Genomic DNA, 25,408 nt, shown 5'->3' with positions numbered 1-25,408 from the left:
CAATAAACAGGCGCCCAAGTCCAAAGGCGGCACGAACCGCTGGCTTTGTTCCAAGCTGTCAACTTGCAATGGTGACCTCATTCCGCTATTCAAGCTCGCCTAAGCTCTTCCTTGTGGAAGCTTAACTTAGCCTAAGGGCCGTGGGTACCTTCATCTCTGGTAGGCACTCTCCATCTCACATACTGTGACTGCCAGTCTGCAGGTGATGGCCTACATGTTTTTTCAGTAAAAATAGGTAAGTTGAAGGAAGGTACGACCGTGTTGTGAGGTTTCACGGCTGCTCAATATGAAGTCTCACATTCGACAGCCTGTTCTTAAGGTGAGGCTGGCTATATCTCCAGCACATCGCTAATCCTCTGCACTGACTATTACTATCCCTTGTTGTATATCAGATAGCACATGACATCTGGTCCCGAGATCATTCATAACGACCTAATCATCCATTCGAGTCGCCGTGAATACCATCGTGCAAGGTCTCCTGGACCCCGACTTGTGGCAGTTGCTCTCCCGTTGCTGGAATGGGAAAGCAGGATGAGACCTGGGCAACTCCTCCCAGCAGCCCTATCAGGCAACTTGATGAACCGATCATTAATCTTCCTCATCCACCCGACAGCAATGCAAATACCAGGAAGAACAAGAGCGGGCCCAAAGATGGAAACCCTGACCAGCCCAAACCTTCGGAGACTATCGGCCGCACCATCCAAGAATTAGAACGCCTTCTTGCCGAAGCAGTGAAGCTCGCTGAGTCGGCGGGTGCGATTCAGCAAGATGTCGAAGCACAACAGACTAGCCTTGACACGCCCACTGGGACAAGACGAACGAGTGAAGAGTTGGCCAGGAAATTGAACACACATCTCGAAGCAGCTTCGACCGAGGCTACGAACACACCAACGAGCAGTCGAGCTGCTGGTCCACTTCGGCGGACTGAGTCAGGAATTGGTCCAACCGATGTCGATTCACTTGCTGATACGTCGCCTTTGGAGGGTTCTATTCGGCTGCTTCCACCCAATTCAACTTCGGAACTTCCCAGCGGGAGGAAAGGTGGGCTTTCAAAGCCCAGAGGCATATCAGATGAAGGGTCGAGTGCGCGCAATAAACGATCTGTGACGATACTCGAACCCACTGGGTCTGCCCGTCGAAACATTACCACCGACGTTCCACGGGGAAAGCGAAAGCACAACCAATCATTGGAGCGGCCAGTACCACAATCACTACCACGACGGGTGCCTGATTTGCAGCTCAACGATGTCGAAATGAAAGACACAGATGCAGAAGAGAAGGACGGCGGGTTGCGCAGCCCTGGAATGCTCGAGGTACCTAGATCAGGACATGAAAGGCATTTCTCGCAGATGTTTGGCATCAATTCCAGACAGGGCAGCATGAACCTGGCACATGCTGATGAGGACGGGCTCTGCAAGATTGATCTGACTGGGGCGCGACACATTGATGTTGACCACCAACCCGATGGTCTTGATGTGCACAAAACATGTCACCATGCGCCTGTGGCTCGGAACTGGCCTGACTCTCGAAAACGCTTTGCAGCTCTGGTGAGTTGCATAAACACCGCTTGCTTGGGACTCATCCTTGGGATATACGCTGGAGAAGTCCCTGCGATCCAGTATGTGGTCGTTGACCTGAATCGTCGAATCATATTCGGCAATGCTTTCCTTTATTGCGGCCTGATCTTTCCCACCTTGGTATGTTGGCCGTTGCCGCTTTTGCACGGTCGCAAACCATACACCGTTGCGGCGCTTGCATTGGCCCTGTGTTTGCAAATACCTCAAGGCCTGATGGTTGTCTCGTTTAGATCTCCGGATGTCGCAAGGTATCGGGTGATCTTGTTGCTGGCACGAGGGTTGTCGGGTTTGGTTTTCGGCTTCGTCAACATGAACAATCTTGGCACGTTATTGGACGTTTTTGGCGCTTCTCTTTCGAGCAGCAAGTCTCATGAGAACTTGGCAAGTGAATTTGATGTTCGGCGACACGGTGGGGGGGTTGGAGTATGGTTGGCATTTTGGTCTTGGTGCAGCACCGGTTCCATCAGTATCGGCTTTGTCATAGGCGCCTTCATCATCAACGGGTCCTCGGTGGACTGGGGATTTTGGGTCTCGTTAGTGCTCTTGATGGGCGTCCTTCTGCTGAACGTCATAGCACCCGAAGTCCGTCGATCGGCGTTTCGCAGAACCCTTGCCGAGATCATTGGCGAAGGAGGGAGCTTCAGCAGAGTGGCACGTGGCGAGGTCAAGTTGCATCTCACGGGGACCGGACCATACTGGTGGGGTGAAGAGGTCAAAGCCGGCTTACAGCTCAGCTGGAGAATGGTCAGGCAGCCTGGCTTTCTGATCTTGTCCATATACGCTGCTTGGGTCTATGCGCAGTTCACCTTGATACTGATGGTGAGGACTGGCATCCTTGCATTCGCAGCGTAACTGACGTGTATAGTTACTTGGTGCACTCACCTCGACTTTGTACCGATTTCGTCCGGTCGATGTTGGGCTTTGTGTTCTTTCTCTCGCAATTGGTTCAGCGCTGGCGATACCATTCGAAAAAGCATCATGGCTCAGCCGTGCGCGATACCAAGCTCCTCGAACAGACAGCATGACATTCCAGAAAGTGTCATTGTGGTCGTCACACACTATTCGGCGGACGCTGGCCATGATCTTTCTCCCTCTGGCAGCTATTGGATACGCTCTTACCTCGAAGGGGCCAGCATTCTACGTTGCCGTGCCATGTGTCTTCGCCGGTCTCGTCGGGTATGCTTCAACATTGGCCATCAGTGAATGCTATGCTTTGATCATGGAGACCTTTGACACCTCGGACCTCCAACCGGGCATGACTGGCCGCCCAGTGAGGAAGTCGATTGTGGAGCGATATCGCGAGACGAGAACCAACTTCTCCTGTTACCCCAGGATCAGTGCTGGCATGGCGGTCACCCAGTCACTCAAATTTGCTTTTGGAGCGGTATCAACGAGTATCTGTGGTAGTGTTGAGAGAAGGTATGGCGCGATGCAAGCGGCTGGTATCGTCGCCGGAGTACTTCTGTTTCTCACACTCCTACTTACAGCAGTTCTGGTCCGCTGGAAAAGCGTCCAGATGATTCCTAGTCGCAAGGGGCGGCAGGTTGATGACGAAGTAGATGCGGGATGGGAACCGGTGGTCCTAGGGAACCCCAGCGGATTGACACGAAAGATCTGTATTCTAGAAGCTGGAGAGCAGACCCGATACGCTGAAATTCGACGGAGGAACCGCTTGGAGTCTGGGTTGACGGGTGGTTGAGAAGGTTCCAACTTCTATGGACGTTATCCTTTTGACTCGGGGTACAGGGTCACCAAACACGTAGCTGGCGATAAACCTTGCCGTGCAACGTTGCCATACTCGCGCCTGATCCGTGCCTTTGAGTGGGTAAAATGGTTCGGCCAAAGATGCTGAGTCAGCGCCGACAAGCTGTGAGAAGTACTGCCTTATTGGTTGAAATGATGCAGTGTTCGCTGATTGCCTTCAAGGGTGACAGCGCCTATCAACGCCATGAGTAGGATCTCCCGAGCTTGATTTGGCATGGCTCTTTGAGGCCTCCCATTTCAAAGCCAACCTCTCTGGTCGCAAGCGAACACTAATATGATAGAAGAGGTTCCTCAATACGAAGGCAAGCGAGAAGAGGTCATGTTGTATGGTACAGAACTCTCCCTGCAGTTTAAAACTGTGCAGGGAGGATTCTTTGTCAGAGTTGTCGACGCAATTATGTCATCGCCCGTCAATAGGCTAACTACTAGTAATGATAAGGTAGTCCATCTTGCGGTCGCGAATTGCGACTAAATTGGGGAGCTGCCATGATAATTGGGCCTAGAGTAGCCCCGGAAGCTGCGACTGTCCCCGCCTAATGTCATTCTTCAATCATCGTTTTGGGATCTCAACACCAACACCAACTCTTACTGCAGGGGAGGAGGAAGAGTCTGTTAAGGTTCTTGTTCATGCAACCCCTCTCTTTTCTTCCAGTATTCACTTCCAATCTATTTATCATTGTGGTCAGTCTACAAGTCTCTCTTTGACCCCGAGTCACCCGTACTCGCCTATTCCTTCCACGCGATCCGCATCTCTCGTCCGCCTTCGCAGTCGCATGTTTTGCGTAGTGAGCACTACCCTCCGCCTATCTGCCGCTGCCGCCTGAGCAGATGAAGTGATAAGACCTTGAGAAAGACAAACACTATCATTCTCTGGCAAACAAGAGTTGCGTGGCAAGTCACTGCTCTGGTGTCAACATGGATATCGTCGATCGTGATGTGCAGCGGGCTGAGGTCCAGGCCACGCGCACATACTCACAGGACAGCAAGGATCGCCGCTCCTTGCGCAGCCAGAGATCAAGAGAGTCTGCTCTGTCGAGCTCATCGGGCTCGAGCACATCGACCGGCCAAGATATGGGCCGAATAGCCACCGCAGGCACTTCGGGGCCTCCCTTGGCAACGAGAACAAGAACACACCCGGTTGAAGACCTCCGAACCGAGACACATCGCCTGCAGCACAGCCAGACCGTGGGAGCTAGCATCAAGTCAAGAGCCACGTCAAGGCCGCTGCCGGAATTTGGAGGTGGAAAGCCTTACCCTCCTATGCTACCTGCGCAGGAAGAATATGTAGTGGAATTCGATGGGAAAGATGATCCAATGCACCCGCAGAATTGGGCATTCAGGAAAAAGTGAGGACACGATAATTGATTTGCAACCAAGATGCTAAACATTGACAGATTCTACATCGGCGCCATTCTCGCATACACCTGCTTGGGTAGCACGTTTACCTCGTCTATCTTCTCCGCCTCAACACAGTCCGTGGCTGCGTATTTTAATGTCAGCGTTGAGGTCGCGACATTGAGCACGTCCCTATATGTCCTTGGATACGCTTTTGGTCCTCTCATTTGGGGTCCCTTCAGCGAACTGCAGGGTCGAAAACTCCCCATTCTCGTGGGTGTCTTCGGGTTCTCCCTGTTCTGCTTCGGCTGTGCCACCGCCAAAGACCTCCAAACTCTCATGATCTGTCGCTTTTTCACCGGCTTCTTTGGCTCATGCCCTTTGGCAGTCGTGGCAGCAGCATTCTCCGACATGTTTGACAACCGTCAAAGAGGTGTTGCCATTGTCATCTTCTCGTCCATGGTTTTCATGGGACCTATGCTGGGTCCTTTCATCGGCGGCTTCGTCAACAAATCCTACCTCGGCTGGCGCTGGAATCTATACATTCCCGGCATCATGGGTTGTGCGGCCTTCATCCTTAACGTGGTCTTTCTGTCGGAGACCTATGCTCCTGTGATCCTGGTGGACAAGGCCAAGGAGTTGCGTCGCCGCACTAAGAACTGGGGCATCCACGCAAAGCAGGAGGAGGTCGAGGTGGATTTCCGGGAACTCGTTACTAAGAACTTTTCGCGTCCCATCCGCCTGTTGGTCTCCGAACCCATCATCCTCGCCATCACCCTGTACATGTCTTTCATCTACGGCCTGCTCTATTGCTTCTTAACGGCTTATCCTCTGGTCTTCCAAGGTGTCCACCACATGGTTCCTGGTGTGTCCGGCTTGCCTTTCTTTGGAATGGTTGCGGGTATCTTTATTGTTGCTCTGTATATCATTTACAATGCGCGCGGGTACAACAAGAAGCTCCAAGCCAACGGAGGTATCCCTGTTCCGGAATGGCGTTTGCCCCCCGTCATGATCGGTGGTGTCCTCTTTGCACTCGGCCTGTTCTGGTTTGGCTGGTCCGGAAATTATGAGTCAGTCCATTGGATCGTGCCAACCTTGTCAGGCCTTTTCACAGGGTTCGGTCTGTTGGCAATCTTCATCCAATGCTTCAACTATATCATTGATTCGTACCTGATGTTGTGAGTAGGCCCTATCTGACGGGTTTGCCTCTGCTAACACCACTGCAGTGCTGCATCGGCTATAGCAGCCAACACATTTCTCCGTTCCATCACCGCCGCCGGCTTTCCACTGTTTGCTCGACAGATGTTCACTGGCCTCGGGATAAATTATGCTGGTACGCTGTTAGGTTGTCTGGCGGCAGCATGTGTACCTATCCCGGTTGTGTTTTATCTATACGGCAAGAAGCTCCGACAGAGATCCAAGTTTGCTCCGACCATGGCAGTTAAGAAACCAGTTGATGAAGAGGAGAGCGGTAGTGACGAGGAAATGCAATTTGCGGCACTTCATGCGACTAGAAGCCGAGCAGATCATGATGCCCAGATCAGGAGCAGGACTCGAACAAGGACTAATGGTCCCACCGGTTTGACCGGTCTGACCGGTTTGACTGGTACAAGAAATGATGTTCCAGACCCTGAGAAGGCTAACTAGGCGTGGCTTGACTTTGGATGGCTTAATTTCTTGCCGTGTGGTCGGTCTTTCCGGCTCGGCAGGCCCAATGTTGTTGATAGGAATTTTGGTAATGAAAATGCCACGAATGACTGTGTCTAAAAGACTCAATACCAATGTCATGGTGGATGTAAGGGCAAGGACTACCGCACACAGAGCTTACCAGCTCAGTCAATCTTAGGGGTAACGAGTATCTATCCGCCAATCGACCTACAGCCATACTGCCGTCGCAGTACTAGCACCTTCATCCAGTCTCGCTCTGGCCACCTCTTTGATATGCGATCCATCCCAGCTCAGTACGAAGACATAACCTTCCTCACTGTCCGTCAAAGCGAGGTACTCGATTCCGTCGATCGTTGGTCCCGGCTGGATCGCGTTCGCCCATCCTCCGCTCGTGGGCGTCTGGTACATGCACAACAATCCCGCATAAAGCTCGTTGCCCTTCCCTATCTCAGGATGGCTTGTCACTGATGTATCGACCGTGCCGTCCTCACGCAGCTTGTACACTGCGACAAACCCTTTCTTTCCCGGCGTTAGGCCGCGTGTGCTGGCGTACAAATACTGTGGCTTGTCGCCATTGGATAAACAGGTCCGGACCTCGTCGGCCCAGTAGTCGCTCTCGTGCTCGTCGGGCGGGATGATGCGCACGCCTTGCACGTGCGTCAAATTGACTCCTGCATTGCTCGTGGCGAAGACGTCGACTATACTCGTGTGCTCTTGCAGTGAGTATACGTACTTGCCTGATGGGTGGGGGTGAACATGTCGAGGTCCGTCGTTGGGGCGTGGGGATATAAATTTCTCGCCAAGGGTTAGGGTGCCGTCGGTGGAGGAGACGGAATATGTCCATATGCAGTTTCGGCCTATGTCGGCTATGTACAGTGCTTTGTTGTCTGGAGATAAGTCTGCTGAGTGTGCGCCGTGGCGGAGACCGCCGAAGTCCATTGTGCTGCCATCATCGCGTTGCTGCTGGGTGTCGATGAAGGAGAGGTTCTGGAGGGGTTGGGTCGCTGTTGAACCAGTGGTGGACTGTTGGGAAGATGGTGATGGAGATGTGAAGTTTCCCGTTTCGGGGTCGATACTGAAGACTTCGCCTGTTGCGCCGCCGGCGGAGTAGACTGCTTTGTCGGACGCGCAGACGTAGCCGCTGCGTGAGTTGGTTTCAGCGCTACCGAGGAGCGAGATTTGTGTGGGGGAATTCACGGCATAGGCGACGACGCTGGGCGGGTCGGTCCAGGCTGTTGCGTAGAGGGTACGGGTGCCGTCTTGTCTGGGCGGGTTGAGGTGTAGCCATGAGTGAGAGCCTATGGCTGACGAGGTGTGAAGGATGGTAAGGGATCCTGGGTGTGAGGGAGAAGAGGGTGGTGTGAAGCGTAGGGTGTAGAGCTGGGGGGTGTTGAAGGTGCCGACTAGGAAGTCGTGGTGAGACATGTTGGAGATAAGGGTTGCCGCCTGGCAGGAAGTATCCTGCGGCTCTAACGAAAGGCGCTTGTCATAGAGCGACTGGGCCCCGGGGCATCAAACTCGAAAAGCAAGATACTCGCTTTGACATCAGATAGTTGTATCAACAATGATCAACAGGGGCTGATGAAAATGCAAAGACCGAAGTCAAACGGGGTCCGATGCAACTCACTTACAGTATTTTCCCGCGTTTTGCAGTAAGGCGTCAGTTCTTGGGGCTATATCCGATCCGAAAAGACTACAAATATCGGGCCGCCTGGGGTGTCTTTTCTGGCACTTGTTTGTATCTACTTCTCAGTCGTGCAATGGCTGCAACAAATGGCCCCGACAACCTGACTCGACCCCCTTGCAGACTGTGTGATCATGGATGAACTTTGATCCGAGAAGAGAAACCCTTCCAGTGTTATTCTTTGTCAAAATCTATCGAGAGTATCGAAGACTATGCACCGATCAAAGGTGAGTGGCTCAGCATGAATATTACCCTGAAGCCATCCAATCCTAGAGTGGCACCAAGCTTAGTCCGGTAGTATTGTCTAAACTGGCAGCACTCTTGAGGCACGACGAACAAAGATTTTGAGCAAGCTGTGAAAGCGTCCTTTGTTGATGGTGCCGGCCAATGCTCCCACTACTGTATTCTTTGTTCCACATGCTCTTGACTGTCCGTCAAATTTTCGCTATTGGCCAAAGCTATGTTCAGAACAAAGCATTTTGAAAGGCCTTTCATGCAGCAAAACCCTTGTCATATCCTTGCCTTATACGATGGTATACCTCAAGTGCTGCCGGACTGACCTCAAGCAAAAACTTCATCCTCAACACATCTGATCAAAGATATTCGCAACACCCCTCTTGGACAAACCATATACTACTACACAAGGAAAATGCACATCACTCCAGTCACCTCGAGCATCCTCTTGGCAGTCTTCTGCCTCTGGCATACCGCCATCGCTATGCCTGCTCCACAGATAACATACGTGCCCGCTGGCAAATGCACATCTCCTGGGCAGTTCGTCTGCATTACTCCCACAACATTTGTCCTTTGTAATGACGCGCTGCAGGGGATCGTACAGACGCTTGCTCAGGGTGACCCTCGGTGCCAGAGTGCAGCGCCAGCACCGGCACCCGCACCCGCACCAGCACCACAACCTCAGACCACTCCATTGCCTCCGGTTCAGGTCATACCAACCACTCTACCCACGACACCGACCCCACCAAAAACAGCCCATCCAAAAGGACCGACACCCGCTGTGTATAAAGGATGTCTCAATGCAATAGGAGGTTGCGACACGTGATTGCCTCACTCAGGCCTATTCTGTAAGCTAGTATGAGCCATTCTCAATATACATATTCTAGCATTTGCCCTTCTCTGATCATCCCGTATTCGTTGACCTTAGGGAACGAGATTGCAGTCTAAACGATGAGTGGACATTGTGAAGAAGAGCACAGGGAGGTTTATTATGTTATCGTAATTTGTATAGCCCAAAATATCAGAACCATGCCAAACCCGTTCTCATGCTCATCACTAGACAAAGACAAATCATGACAAGCAAAAGATACCGCACAAGATCAGTAATAGTTGACCGCGGCAGCAGTGGGATCCTGCTGGGCCGGCTGTGCCTAGCTTTGATGTTCTTCTTCACCTTGGCTATACTGACCTTCCGGATCTTCCTCGCCATACTGACCATACTGACCTTCGGGATCTTCTTCGCCGTACTGGCCCTCTTCGCCATCCTCACCCTCTTGACCGTACCCGTTGGGTCGCCTTGTCCCAAGACACTCGTCCGCGATGTGCCCAGTAGTCCGGTCCTAGATCCTTTTCCTTCATACTTCGATGGAAGACCTCCATGCTGACCCAGCCCCTGTACCCACTCCCCTCAAGCCATGCGCTCATGATCTCCTTCATAGGCAGGTAGGCACCGTGCTCGCCCTCAAAAGGAAATAATCTCCCGTAGGTGCACCATGAATGCGTGCCATCCTTATCTTCATGGTACGCAGGATGACCAGGCAATATCGGCGGTGACATCCGCTCCGCATCACTCAGCTGCATATATATAATCTTATCCTTGGGACAAAGTTCCAAGAATCTCTGGAGGGAATCACGCAACGCCGCGCGACCGCCTGGCCTCATACCCGAGTGCGCTCTGGGATCCGCCCACAACCTCGATAGGATATGGTAGGTATCGAGACAGAGTCCAAAGTTCGAACGACCTACCAGCTGCACGATTCTCAGCGACGCTTCCCAGTCCGCGACGTGGGTTCCCCAGCCGAGAGCCTCGTAGGCGAAAGAGATAGGAGGTTGCCGCTTAAGACCCAAATCCGACAAGGCTTGGAAGTCGGAGACAATCACCGATTCGTCGCCGATGGCGTTCTTATTGTCGTTGCTGGGGATCTGGATGACATCCGTACGAAGCTCATGTGCCATATCCAGCCACTCTATAGCGATCCGAAGTCGGTCTTGTAGTGGGGTAGGTTCCCCTTCGAAGTTGTCCAATGACCCGACGCACAAGATTGTCAGGTCGGCATTAGCACAGAGCTGACTGATTCGGCTGCCCGCTTGGACACGAGAGATGCCATGCCTTCTGCAGAATGCGTCGACATCGTCGATGAATAGCTCAATGCCTTCGAAACCCGCTTGTTTGGCGGCCTGGATCTTCCACTCGAGGGTGTGCGTTTCGTGCCATCCCATCGACACAGTGGATATCGCTATGTTAGGAGGCATAGTGAATAATTAGGGCCCATTGTCTTTTGACGGTCTCTGAGTAAGAGTTTACCTCCCACCCTTTCACATCCGAAACTGTCTACAGGGTTTTCACCCATGCGCATATTCTTAACAATGGCCTTATCGCCGGCATACCTCCCTCTAGCTTAAGTTAGCAGATTGTGTGACACCCTATCCTCGCTGTATTTTTGACCGAGGACTTCCCCGCACTTGATCCCTCGACCGATGCTCATCCATATCACTCCGTCGGATACCGAACTGTGCACCAGGTACTCACCCTAATGACAAAGATTACAGCACATTCTTCCTGTGAGAAACGCGAGAGCTTTACCTGAGGCGACGTGAAAGAAGAAAATGCCTCAACACTTAACAATCGGCCTCTCACAATCCCACACCCTTTCCTCACTTCAAGCGACGCTCGCAGCACTAAAAGACACCACCAAACATGCCGCACAGAAGGGCATTTCGATCCTCCTCTTCCCCGAAGCATACCTCGGCGGCTATCCACGTACATGCTCATTCGGCGCCGCCGTAGGTGCCCGCACAGACACCGGACGAGACCAATTCCTCGCATACACCAAGTCCGCAGTCGACCTAGGAGACACGCCGAACGGCGCAGGCGATGACTGGCTAGACCATAAACTACCCGTGAACAAAGAGACTGGACGCCGTGGCGACGGCACTCGAGAGTTCCTCGAAGACCTAGCCCGCGAGACAGGAGTATTCATTATCACGGGTATCGTCGAAAAGGCAGGAGGCAGTCTCTACTGTGCGGCCCTATACGTTGACCCGCGGCGTGGAATCATAGGCAAAAGGAGGAAAGTCATGCCCACGGGATCCGAAAGGCTAGTATGGGCTCAGGGCTCGGCGTCGACACTGAAAGCCGTTACCGCGACTATCAAGGGCGTTCGAGTCGTCATGGGGACCGCAATCTGCTGGGAAAATTATATGCCTCTTTTGCGCTACAGTATTTACAGCCAGGGAGTGAACCTATGGCTAGCACCCACTGCAGACGCGCGAGATACATGGGAGCCGCTGATGCGCACGGTGGCATGCGAGGGACGGTGTTTTGTGCTCAGCGCGAACCAGTGCATCAAGAAGAAGAATCTCCCTGCTTGGATTACTGGGTCACAGCCACAGAGTAGGCCAGACCAGAAGGCACAGAACGGCGCCGACGTGAGGTTACATGAGACGTTGGCCAACGGTATTCCCGATGGCTCACTTCCCAAACGGAGACTATCCATGACCAAGACGGAAGAGAACCACGAAATCGCGTATAAATGCGAGAACGAGACGATCGACGAGACGAAACCGCTTGAGAGCTCAAAAACGGATGTAACCACCGACAGCGACGGCGAGGAATTCGTATCCGTCGGCGGGTCCTGTATCGTCAATCCAATGGGCAAGACCATCGCCGGGCCAGTCTGGGAGAAGGAGCACGAGCTCCTATATGCTGAGGTCGACTTTGAAGACTGTGATAGGGGACATTTGGACTTTGATGCATCAGGACACTATTCGCGGCCCGATGCTTTCAAATTGACGGTCGAGGGGCTGGACCTCAATCCGCCGCCTTAAATTAGCTATGTTTCCTGTACACATCCCGGATGAAATTTGGCGAAGCGTTGCGATCCAGAATGTCTTGCCGCATAAATTACAATAGTCCACCACCTGAAGAAGATGGAATCGTACTCAAAGATCGGCAAGATAATTACTCTTGTCTCGTACTATACCGTAGTGGTAAGCATCCAGCTCAAGATCAATCGACAGAAAACGTTCGACCGAGCAAGGCATGAGACACATAAAGTGGAAGAGGGGACAAAACAGGCACAGCATAAAGCCTCGAGCGCACAGGAATTGCACGTGTTGTGGAGGATATCATTGTGAGCCATATGCAAAAACGGCCCCAGATAAAGCCACCATTGCAAACAAGGGGGTATCTCGAATCGTATCTCCTGTCAATATAGATCATACAAACACATTCCAAGGGCTAAGAAGCCGCTTAATAGGCCACTCTCGTCCTCATATCGGAGATTTTTCGTTCGATCTCGCGCACCGAGCGGTCCAGTTCGCCCGCAATCATGAGCTTTTTGTCGTTGTGAAGAAGGAAATATGTCTCGCACAGGTCGCCGTCGATGGTGCCTTTCGAGGGTGCGTAGTATGAGCGGTAGATGAGATGATCTCGGCCAAGGAGTGGTGGGTTGCCGTTAGTCGAAGCCAGTTGCATCTCGAGAGACTGGAAAAAGTCAACGTCCTCGCGGCTGACAAATGGCACGAGCATGCCCAGTGTGCCTTGGAACCCAGTCCAGAAGACGACGTCTCGACCACCAGCGACCAAATTGGTCTTCTGGATACTCGTGGGAATATCGCCGGGGAAGTAATGCGTCATTAGGTTGAGACGGTTTGGAGCACCGCTGAGATATTGTCTCTCGTGGACCAGATGCGCCCCTGACCCGTCTTCGTCAGCTTCTTCAGATGCCTTTTGCGGGCAACGCAGCAGCCATAAGTTGCCGAATTTGTCGCCTCCTGCCACTGTCTCATAATCGACCATGGTGGCACATGTTGTCCAGCGAGCGATCACATCATCGACAAACGGGATCAGCTTGTTCTCTTGATATTTGTACACGGCATATGTGACACTTTCTTGCACGTCACTGACAATAATCCTGCTTCCCTGGGTTTGAAGTCCAACAATGAGGTTGGATACAGAAACCTGGCATTTCCGAAGCATCTGCTTCATGCCAAGGTCGTAGATTCTCAGGTCTGCTCCGATGCCAGCGAGAAGACGTCCTTGAAATGGAAGTAGAGCGGTTGGGGGTTGCTCAACTTTGGTCTTGTGGATAAATTCAAGTTCTTTGCCGTCTTCATGAAGGCGGTAAACATGCAGGAAACCCGCAGAGAAGGACCGTGGGCTTGTCACCAAATCCTTTGCAGTACCCACGATCAAGAATGTCTCGTCGTCTTGGCTTGCAAAAGGCGCTGCGGTGATGCTTGTGGCACATTCGTTGTCTTCGAGCTCTAATGTGAAGACGATGGATTTGGTGCTGACAGGGTCGATGATCTGAACACAGGATGCCCAATGGCCAGTGCCTCGGGGATACCCAAACTCTTCGGCAGGAAGGACTACAGCATCACCATTGACCGCCGTAGTCTCTGTGAGCAGTCTGGTCCGTGTCGCTGGTGCGAGTACGTTGTTATCGGCCTCGATGACATAGAATAGAGGATGATCGGGATGTCGGACGAACTTTCGGGGAGTGTAAGGGAGCGGAATATTCTCCTGTAATATGTTTCGCGACAAATCTTCAATGGTAAAAATCCTGTTCGAGTAGGTCAGCGACGTCTCTCTTGAAAACGTGAAGAAGGGTTTGTGATTGAGGTGCTTCAGTAGGAACAATTGGTTAGGTTTGAGGTCCGCACGAGTCGATTGACTCTCGGAAAGAGCATAGTTATGGATTCATCATAGTGGGGAATTGCACAGCAGGAAAGTGAGGCTTACCGCAGGTTCTGTCCTTGAATTCCCACCATTCCTTCAGGGCACTGCTCACTGGTAAAGTTCCAGACGTATTGTAAGCCGACATAGTCGAGTGGTGTCAACATGAAGCCATTGGTCTGTGTATCAGTATAGCCCAGCCATGAGCGTGAGCTAAGCGCAAGGACAGCGTTTTGACCCTGCACTGAGACACGGAAGAGTTTGGCAGGCTTCAAGCCCAAGAATCGAGTCCGTGTGTCTGATAGCTCTCCGGTGATCTCGTCCAAGACCGTTCGAAGGTACACACCCGAGTAGAGACCGATATGAAGGTACAAGGTGGTCCCACCAGACGTGGAGTCTGTCATGCCCATTATACACAGAGCGGAGGGTGCGGAAGTCAGTGCCTGTACAGACTTGTTTTCGAGCGTAGAGTCTGGATCCAAGCTAAGGATTCTGACGGTCGAGTCATCACAACCAACAGCGAGGAATGAGCTTCGAACCCGACCTTCGGGGACATCACCGAGGCTGAGGCACGTAACTGTGCCGGTCATTTCTCTTCGTTCATCATATTCAGCCAGAGAACCATCAGTGTCCATCTCGAAATAGACGATCTCGCCCGAGCTAAGAGCAACTGCAACTTGCCGCTCATTCGCCGTGGCTGCTACGATTGAGCGATGCTGTGGTGCCGGCCATTCATTGACACGCTTATCGGCTCGGATATGTCTGATACCTTTTGGATGTACTTGAATAAGAGCATCTTCGCCCAGTTGTTGTACTGCAAGAGTCGGAGCAGTTGATAGAAAGCCTGTGTCGGTGACCTCCTCCACAGTTTCTCCGATACTTAGCACAAGCGTGCCAGTTTTGAAAGACAGAATAATGTAGGAGTCATACGTGTCCTCTCTTGTCAATTTGGTAGTCCAGACTGCTTCAGGCTTGTCTGGTAATTCTGATTCCACAATTTCCGCAACAGACAGGCCGTGCTTCAAAGTCTTGAAGCTACTCCGTGCTCCAGTGCCACATATCGAGTATATCTGTGGCGCATCCTCGTCCAGGAGGTTTGCAACTTTGCAATCCATCAGGGGGTTTGCGGAGTCGATACTTTGAACAAGATTCAGGTTAGAGAGTGGCCGGACGTGGAAATAAGCGGCTGTATAATCGTCTGTTGGGTCGGCAGGATAGTCGTCGCTAGAGAACTCTGTCTCTTCGTCGTCATCTCCAAGCTTCTCGAATTGGTAGAAATGATGGTTGCCACTTTCAGCAGTCACGAATAAAAAGCCACTCTTTAGGATATGCAGGCTATTGGCGACGGGCACTGTATCGAAATATTTGATCTTCAGAGCCTTGACTTCACCGGTTGGTTTGCCGTCGTCGTCCTCAGCCATGTCTATGGTGACCTTGAAAAGATCTCCATCCTCGGTTTGTGCCAAAAGGAAGAATTGACCCTTCATCTTGTGCATGACACCGGCCACGATGTGCCGTTTTCTTTCGGGGTTTTCCAACACTCCTCTGCGTCGTGGTATAGGTACCCGGAAAGCATCTTGATTCGAGTGTCGATAAGTGATGTTGTCCTCCGAACACACGAGGACACCACTTGGACCATCCGAACCACCAGGGACCTGTAGAAGTTTCGTGGCATTGCGAGCCACCGGTTCCGCCCATTTTCGTACGACGTGATTGAGTCCTAGGTCAAGCTCATAGAATACCAGGAGCTTTTCCACCTCGTCATAAGCTTGACCACTGGGATCTTGATCCACCTCTGTATAGTCAACCTCCAAAGCAGCGAATATTGGGTTCTCGTAACCAACGTCGAGCGCTACGCAGTCGAAGACCAGGGTCTGTGGCTTGTGGGCTTCAAGTGGTGAGGAGATGGTGAGCTCGGCCTGCGCATTTCGATTCAGGACATAGACCAATTTGTTCTTCTCCACTGATGCAATCATGCATGCTCTTCCTTTGGGATCCGCGGCAAGGTATTGCCCAGGGATGACACGACGGATGCCAGATTTGCCATAGGTCTCGAGATGTACGCGATTGAAGCGATTTTGGTCCCGAGCATATTCGAGGATGGTGATGCGCCCCGAGTCGGATCCAACGATCAAATAGTCTAGGCGCAAGTTAGCCACGGCCAAGTCAGGCGAGACACTGTTGACATACCTTTGGTGCTGCCGGCTAACCGGAAAGAAGCCAACGTCCTGACGATGCCGAAGCAGTCTTGCGTGAACAGTGGGGTGATTTTACCCTGGGTAGAGTCGGGTCTGTGGATGGTGAGCTTCGAGCCAGATGCTGTAATAATCTGTTGCTCTTTTGTACCGGCAAATTGACCCAACACGGCTGCAGTTATGGCTGAAGGAGGTTGCAATGTCAAGCTGTACATGAACATAGAACTTGTCGTCGCCATGATGGAGGCGGTGCTGCACGACGTGCAGTTTGTCCGGCTTCAGTGGTATTGGTTTGACGCGAGTGCGCAGGAACAGTCTCAATGGAATAGCTCAAGCAGCATGGTGCACCTCCAGCCGACGTGTACGGCACGGAGTATGGCGCGAAGATACTATGCCCTTAGTATCCTGATAATGATGCTGGGAATCGGCGCAGTGCAACAATTTCTTCTGCCAACAGCCAGTCAAAGCACCGCAGCCGCATATAAAAAAAGTTCGCGAGATGCCAAGAGATTGCAAGGCTGCAAAGAGTGGCCCTGCTAACTTAGGGTGCCGTGGGTGTTTTTCCGCGTAGGCGCCACCCAGAGGGGTCAAATTGCAGGCTGACTAGGTCGGCAAGGCTGCTCTGTGGCTGCCAAACTCGAAGGCCGCAGGCATGACGTTGACGGAATAGAAGTTGATGGTTCTCCTTGGAGCCTCTTTCTGACTGACCACTCCGGCAAACGCCATAAGTCACCAAGTTTAATCACTCACTCAATTAGTACTTGCGCATACAGCCCATCTGTCCTATCCATGCTGTTACACCCAGTCTATTTTTGAGCCTTTCTCCGCCCTGTTTCGAGTCTCTGCTGCGACCCCAGCCTGGCACTCTGTCACCTGTACGGAGTACAACTGACATCCCGCCACGTCGGTACATTCTCCTACGACAACCTGCCTTTTTCACCTCATCACACCCTGACCGCGATAGGATAGAAGTTCCAGGCGCCAGTCGCTACAATGGCCGAAACTGCCGGCGCTGAAGATGCCACTGTTACCTTCCATGTCAAGTCGTCCGGTGGCCAGAAATACACCATTAGCCTCCCTCTGTCCACGACTACATTAGACCTCAAGAACAAACTCGCCGCTGAAGAATATGCAAACGTCCCCGCGTCGGCCCAACGACTGATCTACAGCGGGAAAGTGTTAAAGGACAACGATACGCTGGCGTCGCATAATGTAAAAGAAGGCAACACCATGCATCTTGTCAAAAGCGCGGCAAGCAATCAGCGACAGAACCCTGCTGCACAACCAACGACCTCTACTCCTTCGTCCGGACCTGCGCCAGCGGTCCCAGGCGTACCACAGAACCTGGCATCAGGCACCGGGAACGACCCTTTGACTGCTTTTACTGGTGCGAGATATGCCGGTTTCACGCAAATGCCGAATGCCAGCATGTTTACGAACCCTCAGAACCCCGATGATTTCATCCGGCAACTGGAAGATCCCAACTTCCAGCAAGTCATGCGAGAAGCCATGAACAATCCACAAGTTATTGATATGATGATTAATCAGAACCCACAATTGAGAAATATGCCAGGCATCAGGCAAATACTTCAATCAGACGATTTCCGACGGATGATGACGGACCCCAACGCAATACGGGCCATGATGCGACTCCAGGGTGGTGCAGGAATGAACCCCTTTGGAGGCGGCGGAGGAGATGCAGCCTTTCCGGCACCTGGTGTTACCAATACGACGGAAAATGCTGGCGCTCAAGGCGATAATCAAACGCAACAACAGCAACAGATGCCACCAAACCCATTCGCAGCGTTCGGGGGTGGTGCAGGAGGAGGAGCAGGCGCCAATCCGTTCGCAAGTATGTTTTGGCCACCGTTCCCTCCTCAGAACACGGCAACGCCGGGTGCGCCCCCTCCCACTGGGACTCAAGGTGAAGCTGGAAATAGAGACACGCAAACCCAGCAACAGCAGGCACAAAACCCTTTCGCTGCTCTCATGAACCCTGCGCTGTTCGGTCAGCAGCAGCCAGGCGCAACAGGCGCAGCACCCCAACTTCCTGGGGGCAATCCGTTCTTACAACCACCAAACCCTGAAGCATTGAATTCATTCCTACAAGCTCTCGGAGGAGGCGCCGGAGGCGCAGGAGGTGTAGGAGGTGCAGGAGCCGAAGGAGGAAATTATGGCAACCTCTTCGACTTTCTTGGAGGAGCTGGTGGAGCAGGAGGAGCACCCGCAGCGCCTGCGGACAATAGACCGCCCGAAGAACGATATGCCACTCAATTGCAGCAGTTAAACGACATGGGCTTCTATGACTTTGATCGGAACGTCCAAGCATTACGGAGGGCTGGCGGCAGCGTGAATGGGGCAATTGAGTATCTACTCAGCAATCCTTAAGGCTGCTTCTTGATCCTGGGGACATCTAAGGGAATGCAGACAAGATGGCGAGTCTGTTTTCGGAATGCCAGACGGGAGCCTCTGTGAGACTCGGTTTCAGACATTTGGGTCGAGAGGGCTCTAGGCATCGGTACATGGCTTTGAACAAGACACTATCAGCCGCACTCCCTCCCTGCTCAAAGAATTGATGCTCATTATCAACGGACATCCACCCTTCTTTCGCATCTTTTCGACTTTGCTAGTACAGTAGTATATTCGCTTCATCACGGTAAAACCCCGGGCTTCGGGGTATCTCTCGTTGTATCAACCTCTTTCCAACCGAGTATGACCGAGGCTCTCCTCATGAAACAAGATATTGTAGATAGTCCCGATTGGCTCCGTTGACGACTTCGTCCTTCCTCCCAAACCTGTAAGTGCCCTGATGTTGAACTCTCAAAATGAGGTCCATTCGCGTTCCCAGTGTAAGAAGAATCTCTTCTTTCCTTGCCCGTCCGTCTGTCTCGGTCTTGCCTAGAACAGCACAATGCTACTTCCTAGCGAGAGAATCTCAGCCGACACAACAACGACACTTCACAAAGACTACACGTTGCCGCCAAGTGGCGAGTCCACCTAAGCCGCAGGAGGAGAACGAAGGAGAAGGACAACCTCGAATAGGCTGCACAATCACCACCCAACCCGACGGCAGCGAGACAGCCAAAATCTACATCGCAAACGAAGCTCGCCTCAACTCCCTAGGATCTAACCTCCTTCAAACCCTCAAAAAGACATGCCACGACCTCTCCTCTCGCGAAAAGCTCCGAGTCGTCGTGTTCACCAGCGCCAGGACCATCGACACCAAAATCCCCGCGTTCTGCGCCGGCGCCAACATCCGCGAGATGGCGGCGCTAACATCCCAAGACGAAGCTAGAAAGTTCATCACCGGCATCCGCGACGCCTGTCAAGCTCTCCGTGACATACCCGTCGTCACAATAGCGCGCATCCACGGCCTATGTTTTGGCGCTGGTCTCGAACTCGCGGCGTCATGCGATTTCCGGTACGCCACGTCCGACTCCAGATTCAGCATGCCCGAGGTCGTCCTGGGAATTCCATCCGTTGTTCAGGCACGTCTTCTCGCCAACATTATCGGCTGGCAGAAGACCAAAGAATTGGTCTATATGGGCACGCACCTTGACGGGGCCGCTGCAGCGCAATGCGGCTTGATCGATCAAGGCTACAAGGGACCAGGCGAGCTTGACGCAGCGTTGGATGAGATCGTGGGTAATCTCGTGTCGCAGGGCCCACAGGCGATGAGAGCGCAGAAGCGACTGGTACGGTTGTGGGAGGAAAGCGATCTACAAATTGGTGTCGATGCAGGAGTTGATTCGTTTGCTAGTATGTGGAAGGACGGCGGGTCTGAGCCCAAGGAGTATATGAAGAGGTTTACCGAGAGACAGCGGAAACCGAAGAGCTGATTCTCAAGACCTAAGGTCGACTCAGGTATAGATTCAGTCCAAGACCTCAGCATGGTCAGCAGCAAGCAGCGATCAAACACGATGAACATGAACCAGAGGTACTCGGATCAGAATGTGTGGTCGATGATGATGCGGCCACAGGTCCGCTCCGATGACTAACTGGTAGACAGAAGCTGTACGGAGCTTCCTACAGGTATGCAGGGAAAAATAACAGGTGAGGAGACTTGTAGAGGGCATATTGTGTGGCGACAAAAGAATCCAGCCATACACCTCCGCTCGAGCAGTATTGTTCATGCCTCGGAAGGATCTTCGATGACCGCAGCCCTCTCTTCTCCTTCGCCCTTCTCTTCATCCCTCTCGCTTTCCTTCAGCTTCTTGTCCCGCATCGCCATTGAATGTGTTTCTTGACGCTTTGCAATGTCCCTCCAATTCTCCTGCGCCCAGGCAAACACATGTTCAAACCTGCCCTCTCGAAACACTAACCTCACATCCTCGGGAGCTTCATCACTGGTCTCGCGATCCTCGCGCTTGCCAGCCAGCTCCCGCTTCAGCCCCTTCATGACCATTCCAATCTGGACACCATCCTGGGTGTAAGGCCTGTTGGGCAATGTTTTGCGGATATCGCTCCACAAGTGGTCAACTGCAATGATCCTCGTCCATTTCGTCTTCTTGTCGTCGAATCTATTGGCAAACTCGGTACCAAAGAACTTCTTTGCGTCCTCAACAACGTCCTCCCGTGATAATTGTGCGTCCTTGCCTGGCTGATCGTCAACATGGCGTGGCAGGTACGTGTCGAACCAGAATTTGATAACAGGTCTCTTCTCTGCTCTAGCACGGTCGTTATGCTTGAGTGTTACAGCCTCTTTGTTCTTCTCGGCTGTGTCATCGACCACTTCCCCCACCAGGCCCTTCTTAATTTGAGCTCCATCCTCCTCTTCCTTGTTCGGCTTGCTCTTCCAACGCCCAGGATCATGAAAGCGACAAGTCCCCACGTAGGCCATCATATCGTCCCAACTTTCGAAAGGCGCCCAGTATTGTTCGATGTCCATGCCAAGGTATTCGAGCACTCGGGATGGATCTTGGGTCATCTTTACCCTGGAGTGCAATTTGTTGTGGGATTCGATTTCCTTTATTCGGAGCTGTAGTCCATCGTACGAACATGTCAGTCCAAATCGTCTGATGATTATACCCAGCATGGACCAAAGGTCACCATGAGCTTGATAGAAAAGTTGCCACTCCCAGGCTGTCGTTGTCGGGCAGATCTGAATGTCGACTTGGATGCACTTCTCGGTCGCGGGTGAATGGGGAGCTTCCCTTGGGACTGGCGGCCCTGTTGTGCGTGGAGATCCTGCTCCAGGGATAGCTGAGGTCCGAACCACCTCTTGAGCATTTGCTATTGACTCTGCGGTTTGTTCCTCGTCATTTTCTCTGGCCGACACGGCTTTAGCGATTTCTGGAAACCCATCTTGGTACTCAAGTTCCTGCGGCCACGGCACGGCGAAGTGAAGAAGCGAGGCCCCCGTCGTTTTCCACTTTTTTGCACCGACGAGACTTGCAAGAAAGTCTCCCTGCTTCCGGCGAGCTTTGTCCACCGGATCAGCCACCAATATATCAACATCGCCATGAGTGGTCTTCGAGGGTCCTTCGATAGCGCTGCCGACACATTTGAAGTGAGGTCTCAGTACATTTTGTATCTCCTTCGAGATATACGTGTAGACTACCGTCGGCATCCGAGGCGTTGAAAGGCCGTCCTCTTTAAAAGCTGAGCCTCCCATCCTGTGCCCATATACATTTGTGATACTGCTTGGAAGGTCTGCTGAAAATCTTAGAGTATTCAGGAGAAATATGAGATTCAAGAGAAGAGTGAGTCATACGTGCAGAAGCTGACGTTTGGATACCGAGGAAGTTGCGTGAGGACCTTTTGCGTACCTTCTTGGTTTGAATTCGACATTTGACTGATTCTGGGTAGCAAAGGTCGGATCCATCAAGCCTGTTTCCAGAAAAAGTGGCACCGTCTGACCGCTGTAGCTGGTCAGGTTTAAATGAATACCATCCTTATTGTCATCCCAGAGTCCTGCGCACACAACGATAGCGTTGCGCCTTTGATAGAAAGGAGACCATCAGCTCTACCGTACAGTGCTTCTATCTTGCTGTCGAGGCATCCGCTGTTGTGAGCCAGCTTGGCCTCAAACTTGTGTCTTTGATGTGCGCCCTGTCAGACGGTGCCACTTTTTCTGGAAACAGGCTCGATAGATAGCCTTGTTGGTATTTTGGCTATCGGCTGACTCAGTTTGCACTAATTCTATCGATGGCCCCCTCTAGACAATCTTCACTTCTGCGCTAGAGCACTCAGCACTCTCTGAAACAAATCAGCCGGACTTGGTGCCTGCGTTGATGACACAATGCTCAACACAGAATCAAGATCTCGTGCGGAGGAGGTCGCGCCAGCAGTGATTGCCAGAGTCTCATCACGGCCACCTGACTCTGCATTGTCCACGACCCCGTTCGTAGCTGCAATCCCTCCACCGCGACCAAAGATGCTGTCTAAGCTCCTGCTGACTTGCTCATTCTCCAAGCCAGTACTCCGGGAAGATCTCAACGCAGTAGTAATCATACCGGAGGGTTTGAGCGACCGCACGCGGTTCCGATCATCAATCATCAAATATCCAGGCAGCGTCGATTGTGCAAGTAGGCCTTTCAGAGCCCCCGTGAAGGAGGCTTCGTGTAGAGATCTAACTTCACCCTCACTGATTCTCAAGACGACAAGCTTCGTGCTTCCAGGCTTCCGAGCACGCGAAATGCTGATGGCAACTGTGCCATCAAACTTGTTGACCGCAATGTAGCTCGGGCTCTGACTTTGTGGAGCGACAAAATCGGGGTCGAGATCGACGGTGGCAATGGTCTGCGTAGTCAGTGTATCGAACACGGTGAATGTGCGTGAGAGGCACAGCAAATAACGTCCGGCAAACGCGATCTTGGCAGTACCCTGTGGTATGAGATCAGGCTGAGAGGCGCAGATTTGACCAGTTTTGGGATCGAGTAAGTGGACAAAGCGAGTAGAGGAGGCCGGCCCCGACCACGAAGTAGCAAGTACGGAGCCGTCGTCCGAATATGTTAGCGAGGCAGATGTGGGTGCAGCACTTTGGCCGACCGAGTCTTGTTCGCAGTGTATGGTCCTGGAGCACGTCCAAGTATATAGCTGCTCGTTGGATGCGTTCCTGACCGCGACCCCGTTCCGGTGTCTTGCCTTGGGTGACCATATGCGAATTGCTGCATCGCTACCAATGGACGCCATTTCGAGCCTCACAGGATTTACTGCCAGCCCAAGCACAGAGTGTGGTCCAGGTTTGTGTGGCTCGTCAATTCGTGTCACCAGTTCCCAGGTGTTGCCGCCATCATGGGCAGTCCATATCCTCAAGCTTGTTTCCGTATCTGCACCACGAGTTTCCGGACCGTCGGCATCGAGATACATGGGATCGACATCTGTGGCGGGTGGGTGCCACTCATCCACAGTTGCCAACCACTTTCCATCGTGACTGACAGCAATCTCTGTAACATTGGGTTCTTGAATTGACTGACCGTCCGGACCAACGTTCAGTGCTGTTGTCATATTCCGCGTCAGAGCTTGTCGGTTCGTCTGAAAATGCGACTCTACATCGTACGACTGCAGGAACGTAGTGCTCTGGCCTCTCTTTAGGTCTTTCACTACAGGATTGGCTGGAACAGCCGCCAGTAGTTGATTTGGCATATTTGGATGTAGAATGACTGGACATGAAGAAAGTCCAATGTCTCCCAAGGCGAGACCAGTGACGTTCGTGGAGGGAAGTAGATCGGCTGTTGGCAAGACCATGACAGAGTTGTCAGCCAGCCGTAATGCATATGCTGATCCTGCAGCAGACACCGTGAGACCGAGAATAGACGTCGAGAGATGAGGCAAGAATTGCTTTTGGTTTGTATCCAGTTGCCAGATGACGAGCACAGTCTCGTTGCCTCCTGAGATAAGATAGTTGCGATCCCGCGACCATTTCACCGTGTTGACCTCTGTCCGGTGCCAGTGCAGCTTTCGGGTGATCACGCTCTCGGTGGAGCTCTTCTTCTCCTTTGCGATCAGATTGGACAGAACATCTTCGTACTGAGCAATGACTCCATTGTGTAGGCCGACGGCGACATCCAGAATGGGAATTTTCCGTGTGTTCCTTGACTTCCCTAGGTTGATATACGCGTCGAAACTGACAATCGTTCCTGAAACAGTTGTTTCTCTCCAGGTGTAGTCAAGGTCCAGATCACCATCTGCTGTAATTTGTGACTGGGCAATTAACAGTTTGTCGACTGCGGCGACCACCAGGATACTTCCCTGTGCATATGCCTTGATCCTGGAATGTCTTGATGTCCTTCGTAGTATGGTACGGTTCTCTGCAAACTTTTGTGAGTCGTCCACAGTGTATGCAACGATTGACTGGCCCTTTCCCTCGTTTTCTTGTAAGGCTAAGACAGTTTCCTTGCCATCTTTCGACTGAACAGGAAGAATCTGGTATAGACCTCTCTTCGTATCATGTTTGCCCAGTGTCTTGCCTGAAGTCCAATCCCATACTGAAAGGAGTCCTCTGGAGGTCGATACATACAGTCGCTTCGGATCCGTTGTTGAAAGAGCACAGCTCGTGATGTCCGACTTGTTGTCGACCTGAAAACTTCTGACCAAGAGAGATGTTTTGGCGGCATACACGTGTACCTCGGAAAAGGTGGGCAAGATCAGATATTGGTCATCTTGCGTCAAGATAGGATCCTGTGCAATGAATATACCACCTTTGGCCCGTGATAGAGACCACCCCGAGGTACGTGCTGGGTCCTGCCTTTTTGATTTCGAGACTTGCGAGTCTGAGGGTTTTGCTGGACTTTTATTCTTTGGGACCAGAGCTTTCGCATTGTCCGGTGCAGTGACCTCCCACTTGCCTAAGGCTATGTTGTCTGCCTTCTTTCCAGGCTCCTCCATCAGTGTTTTCGTATTGCGCGGTGAGTTTTTAGCTTTCTTGTGGTCGGCCGCAGGCAATGGCTTCGGTGATGCGTCCTGGATTGGACTGGACTTCTTATGAAGGACATCTTGCGACTCTCCGTTGCTGATCTTTTCTGGAGTCGCTGGAAAAGCAGAGGTTCCGTCGGTGTCTGGCTTCAATGCATCTTGATCAGCGCTTTTGCGGCCGGCCCTCTTTTTCGACCGCTTGGAAGTATGAGGACTGTCGTTGACCGCATCTTCAAAGGCAGTGCCTGCGTCACGCTTGACGGATTGTGACATAGCTTGTATTTTGATCTCAGGCAACTGCAGACATATTATGAGATCGGTGCATACCCTACATAGGCACTGAAGAATGAGTCTCTTTGCGAGTGCATCTCAACCTCACAGTGAACTTTTTTTCTCCGCACGGCGAAAATGGGAA

General features: G+C 52.2%; 10 protein-coding genes across 10 annotated transcripts; 5 read left to right on the top strand and 5 right to left on the bottom strand.

Annotated features, from left to right (window-relative positions):
• Positions 1-199: 199 nt before the first annotated feature.
• EDD37DRAFT_640445 (uncharacterized protein) lies at positions 200-3,312 on the top strand. Its single transcript, XM_062817244.1, has 2 exons — positions 200-2,396; positions 2,443-3,312. The coding sequence occupies exons 1-2, from the start codon at positions 519-521 to the stop codon at positions 3,274-3,276; spliced, it is 2,712 nt and encodes a 903-aa protein (XP_062666460.1). The 5' UTR covers positions 200-518; the 3' UTR covers positions 3,277-3,312.
• Positions 3,313-4,256: 944 nt separating this feature from the next.
• On the top strand, positions 4,257-6,323 carry EDD37DRAFT_659630 (MFS transporter; the record flags this gene model as incomplete). The annotated part of the gene is made up of 4 exons (XM_062819052.1): positions 4,257-4,687; positions 4,736-5,854; positions 5,903-6,255; positions 6,304-6,323. The coding sequence occupies 4 exons, from the start codon at positions 4,257-4,259 to the stop codon at positions 6,321-6,323; spliced, it is 1,923 nt and encodes a 640-aa protein (XP_062666459.1).
• On the bottom strand, positions 6,205-8,079 carry EDD37DRAFT_160218 (Lactonase, 7-bladed beta-propeller-domain-containing protein). The gene is made up of 2 exons (XM_062809728.1): positions 7,976-8,079; positions 6,205-7,877 (listed from the first exon to the last, which is right to left on the bottom strand). The coding sequence occupies exon 2, from the start codon at positions 7,767-7,769 to the stop codon at positions 6,552-6,554; it is 1,218 nt and encodes a 405-aa protein (XP_062666458.1). The 5' UTR covers positions 7,770-7,877; positions 7,976-8,079; the 3' UTR covers positions 6,205-6,551.
• Positions 8,080-9,308: 1,229 nt separating this feature from the next.
• On the bottom strand, positions 9,309-10,692 carry EDD37DRAFT_159795 (xylose isomerase-like protein). The gene has a single exon (XM_062809723.1). It carries the CDS (start codon positions 10,513-10,515, stop codon positions 9,529-9,531), a length of 987 nt encoding a protein of 328 aa, XP_062666457.1. The 5' UTR covers positions 10,516-10,692; the 3' UTR covers positions 9,309-9,528.
• On the top strand, positions 10,693-12,302 carry EDD37DRAFT_159796 (nitrilase). The gene has a single exon (XM_062809724.1). The coding sequence runs from the start codon at positions 10,870-10,872 to the stop codon at positions 12,088-12,090; it is 1,221 nt and encodes a 406-aa protein (XP_062666456.1). The 5' UTR covers positions 10,693-10,869; the 3' UTR covers positions 12,091-12,302.
• EDD37DRAFT_674154 (pre-mRNA-splicing factor rse1) lies at positions 12,303-16,376 on the bottom strand (the record flags this gene model as incomplete). Its single annotated transcript, XM_062819496.1, has 3 exons — positions 12,303-13,829; positions 14,009-16,082; positions 16,133-16,376. 3 exons carry the CDS (start codon positions 16,374-16,376, stop codon positions 12,515-12,517), a joined length of 3,633 nt encoding a protein of 1,210 aa, XP_062666455.1. The 3' UTR covers positions 12,303-12,514.
• Positions 16,377-16,904: 528 nt separating this feature from the next.
• EDD37DRAFT_159800 (uncharacterized protein) lies at positions 16,905-18,744 on the top strand. The gene has a single exon (XM_062809725.1). The coding sequence runs from the start codon at positions 17,131-17,133 to the stop codon at positions 18,523-18,525; it is 1,395 nt and encodes a 464-aa protein (XP_062666454.1). The 5' UTR covers positions 16,905-17,130; the 3' UTR covers positions 18,526-18,744.
• EDD37DRAFT_159899 (ClpP/crotonase-like domain-containing protein) lies at positions 18,577-20,121 on the top strand. Its single transcript, XM_062809727.1, has one exon. It carries the CDS (start codon positions 18,963-18,965, stop codon positions 19,974-19,976), a length of 1,014 nt encoding a protein of 337 aa, XP_062666453.1. The 5' UTR covers positions 18,577-18,962; the 3' UTR covers positions 19,977-20,121.
• On the bottom strand, positions 20,122-22,028 carry EDD37DRAFT_159802 (uncharacterized protein). The gene has a single exon (XM_062809726.1). The coding sequence runs from the start codon at positions 21,749-21,751 to the stop codon at positions 20,267-20,269; it is 1,485 nt and encodes a 494-aa protein (XP_062666452.1). The 5' UTR covers positions 21,752-22,028; the 3' UTR covers positions 20,122-20,266.
• A 172-nt stretch (positions 22,029-22,200) lies between these two features.
• On the bottom strand, positions 22,201-25,341 carry EDD37DRAFT_640437 (WD40-repeat-containing domain protein). Its single transcript, XM_062817243.1, has one exon. The coding sequence runs from the start codon at positions 25,264-25,266 to the stop codon at positions 22,306-22,308; it is 2,961 nt and encodes a 986-aa protein (XP_062666451.1). The 5' UTR covers positions 25,267-25,341; the 3' UTR covers positions 22,201-22,305.
• Between the last annotated feature and the right edge of the window lie 67 nt (positions 25,342-25,408).

Source organism: Exophiala viscosa (genome assembly GCF_022695815.1).
Source record: "Exophiala viscosa unplaced genomic scaffold EDD37scaffold_12, whole genome shotgun sequence".
NCBI classification, from domain to species: Eukaryota; Fungi; Ascomycota; class Eurotiomycetes; order Chaetothyriales; family Herpotrichiellaceae; genus Exophiala; species Exophiala viscosa.
Note: the sequence above shows the minus strand (reverse complement) of the source record. Positions and strands in the feature narration are given on the sequence as shown.

Bases quoted from the DNA above. Each gene is read 5' to 3' on its own strand.
- EDD37DRAFT_640445 (XM_062817244.1), top strand. From the start codon at position 519: ATGGGAAAGCAGGATGAGACCTGGGCAACTCCTCCCAGCAGCCCTATC. The intron at 2,397-2,442 runs GTGAGGACTGGC...TGACGTGTATAG, and splicing joins AGTTCACCTTGATACTGATG to TTACTTGGTGCACTCACCTC.
- EDD37DRAFT_160218 (XM_062809728.1), bottom strand. From the start codon at position 7,769: ATGTCTCACCACGACTTCCTAGTCGGCACCTTCAACACCCCCCAGCTC.
- EDD37DRAFT_159795 (XM_062809723.1), bottom strand. From the start codon at position 10,515: ATGCCTCCTAACATAGCGATATCCACTGTGTCGATGGGATGGCACGAA.
- EDD37DRAFT_159796 (XM_062809724.1), top strand. From the start codon at position 10,870: ATGCCTCAACACTTAACAATCGGCCTCTCACAATCCCACACCCTTTCC.
- EDD37DRAFT_159800 (XM_062809725.1), top strand. From the start codon at position 17,131: ATGGCCGAAACTGCCGGCGCTGAAGATGCCACTGTTACCTTCCATGTC.
- EDD37DRAFT_159899 (XM_062809727.1), top strand. From the start codon at position 18,963: ATGAGGTCCATTCGCGTTCCCAGTGTAAGAAGAATCTCTTCTTTCCTT.
- EDD37DRAFT_159802 (XM_062809726.1), bottom strand. From the start codon at position 21,751: ATGGGAGGCTCAGCTTTTAAAGAGGACGGCCTTTCAACGCCTCGGATG.
- EDD37DRAFT_640437 (XM_062817243.1), bottom strand. From the start codon at position 25,266: ATGTCACAATCCGTCAAGCGTGACGCAGGCACTGCCTTTGAAGATGCG.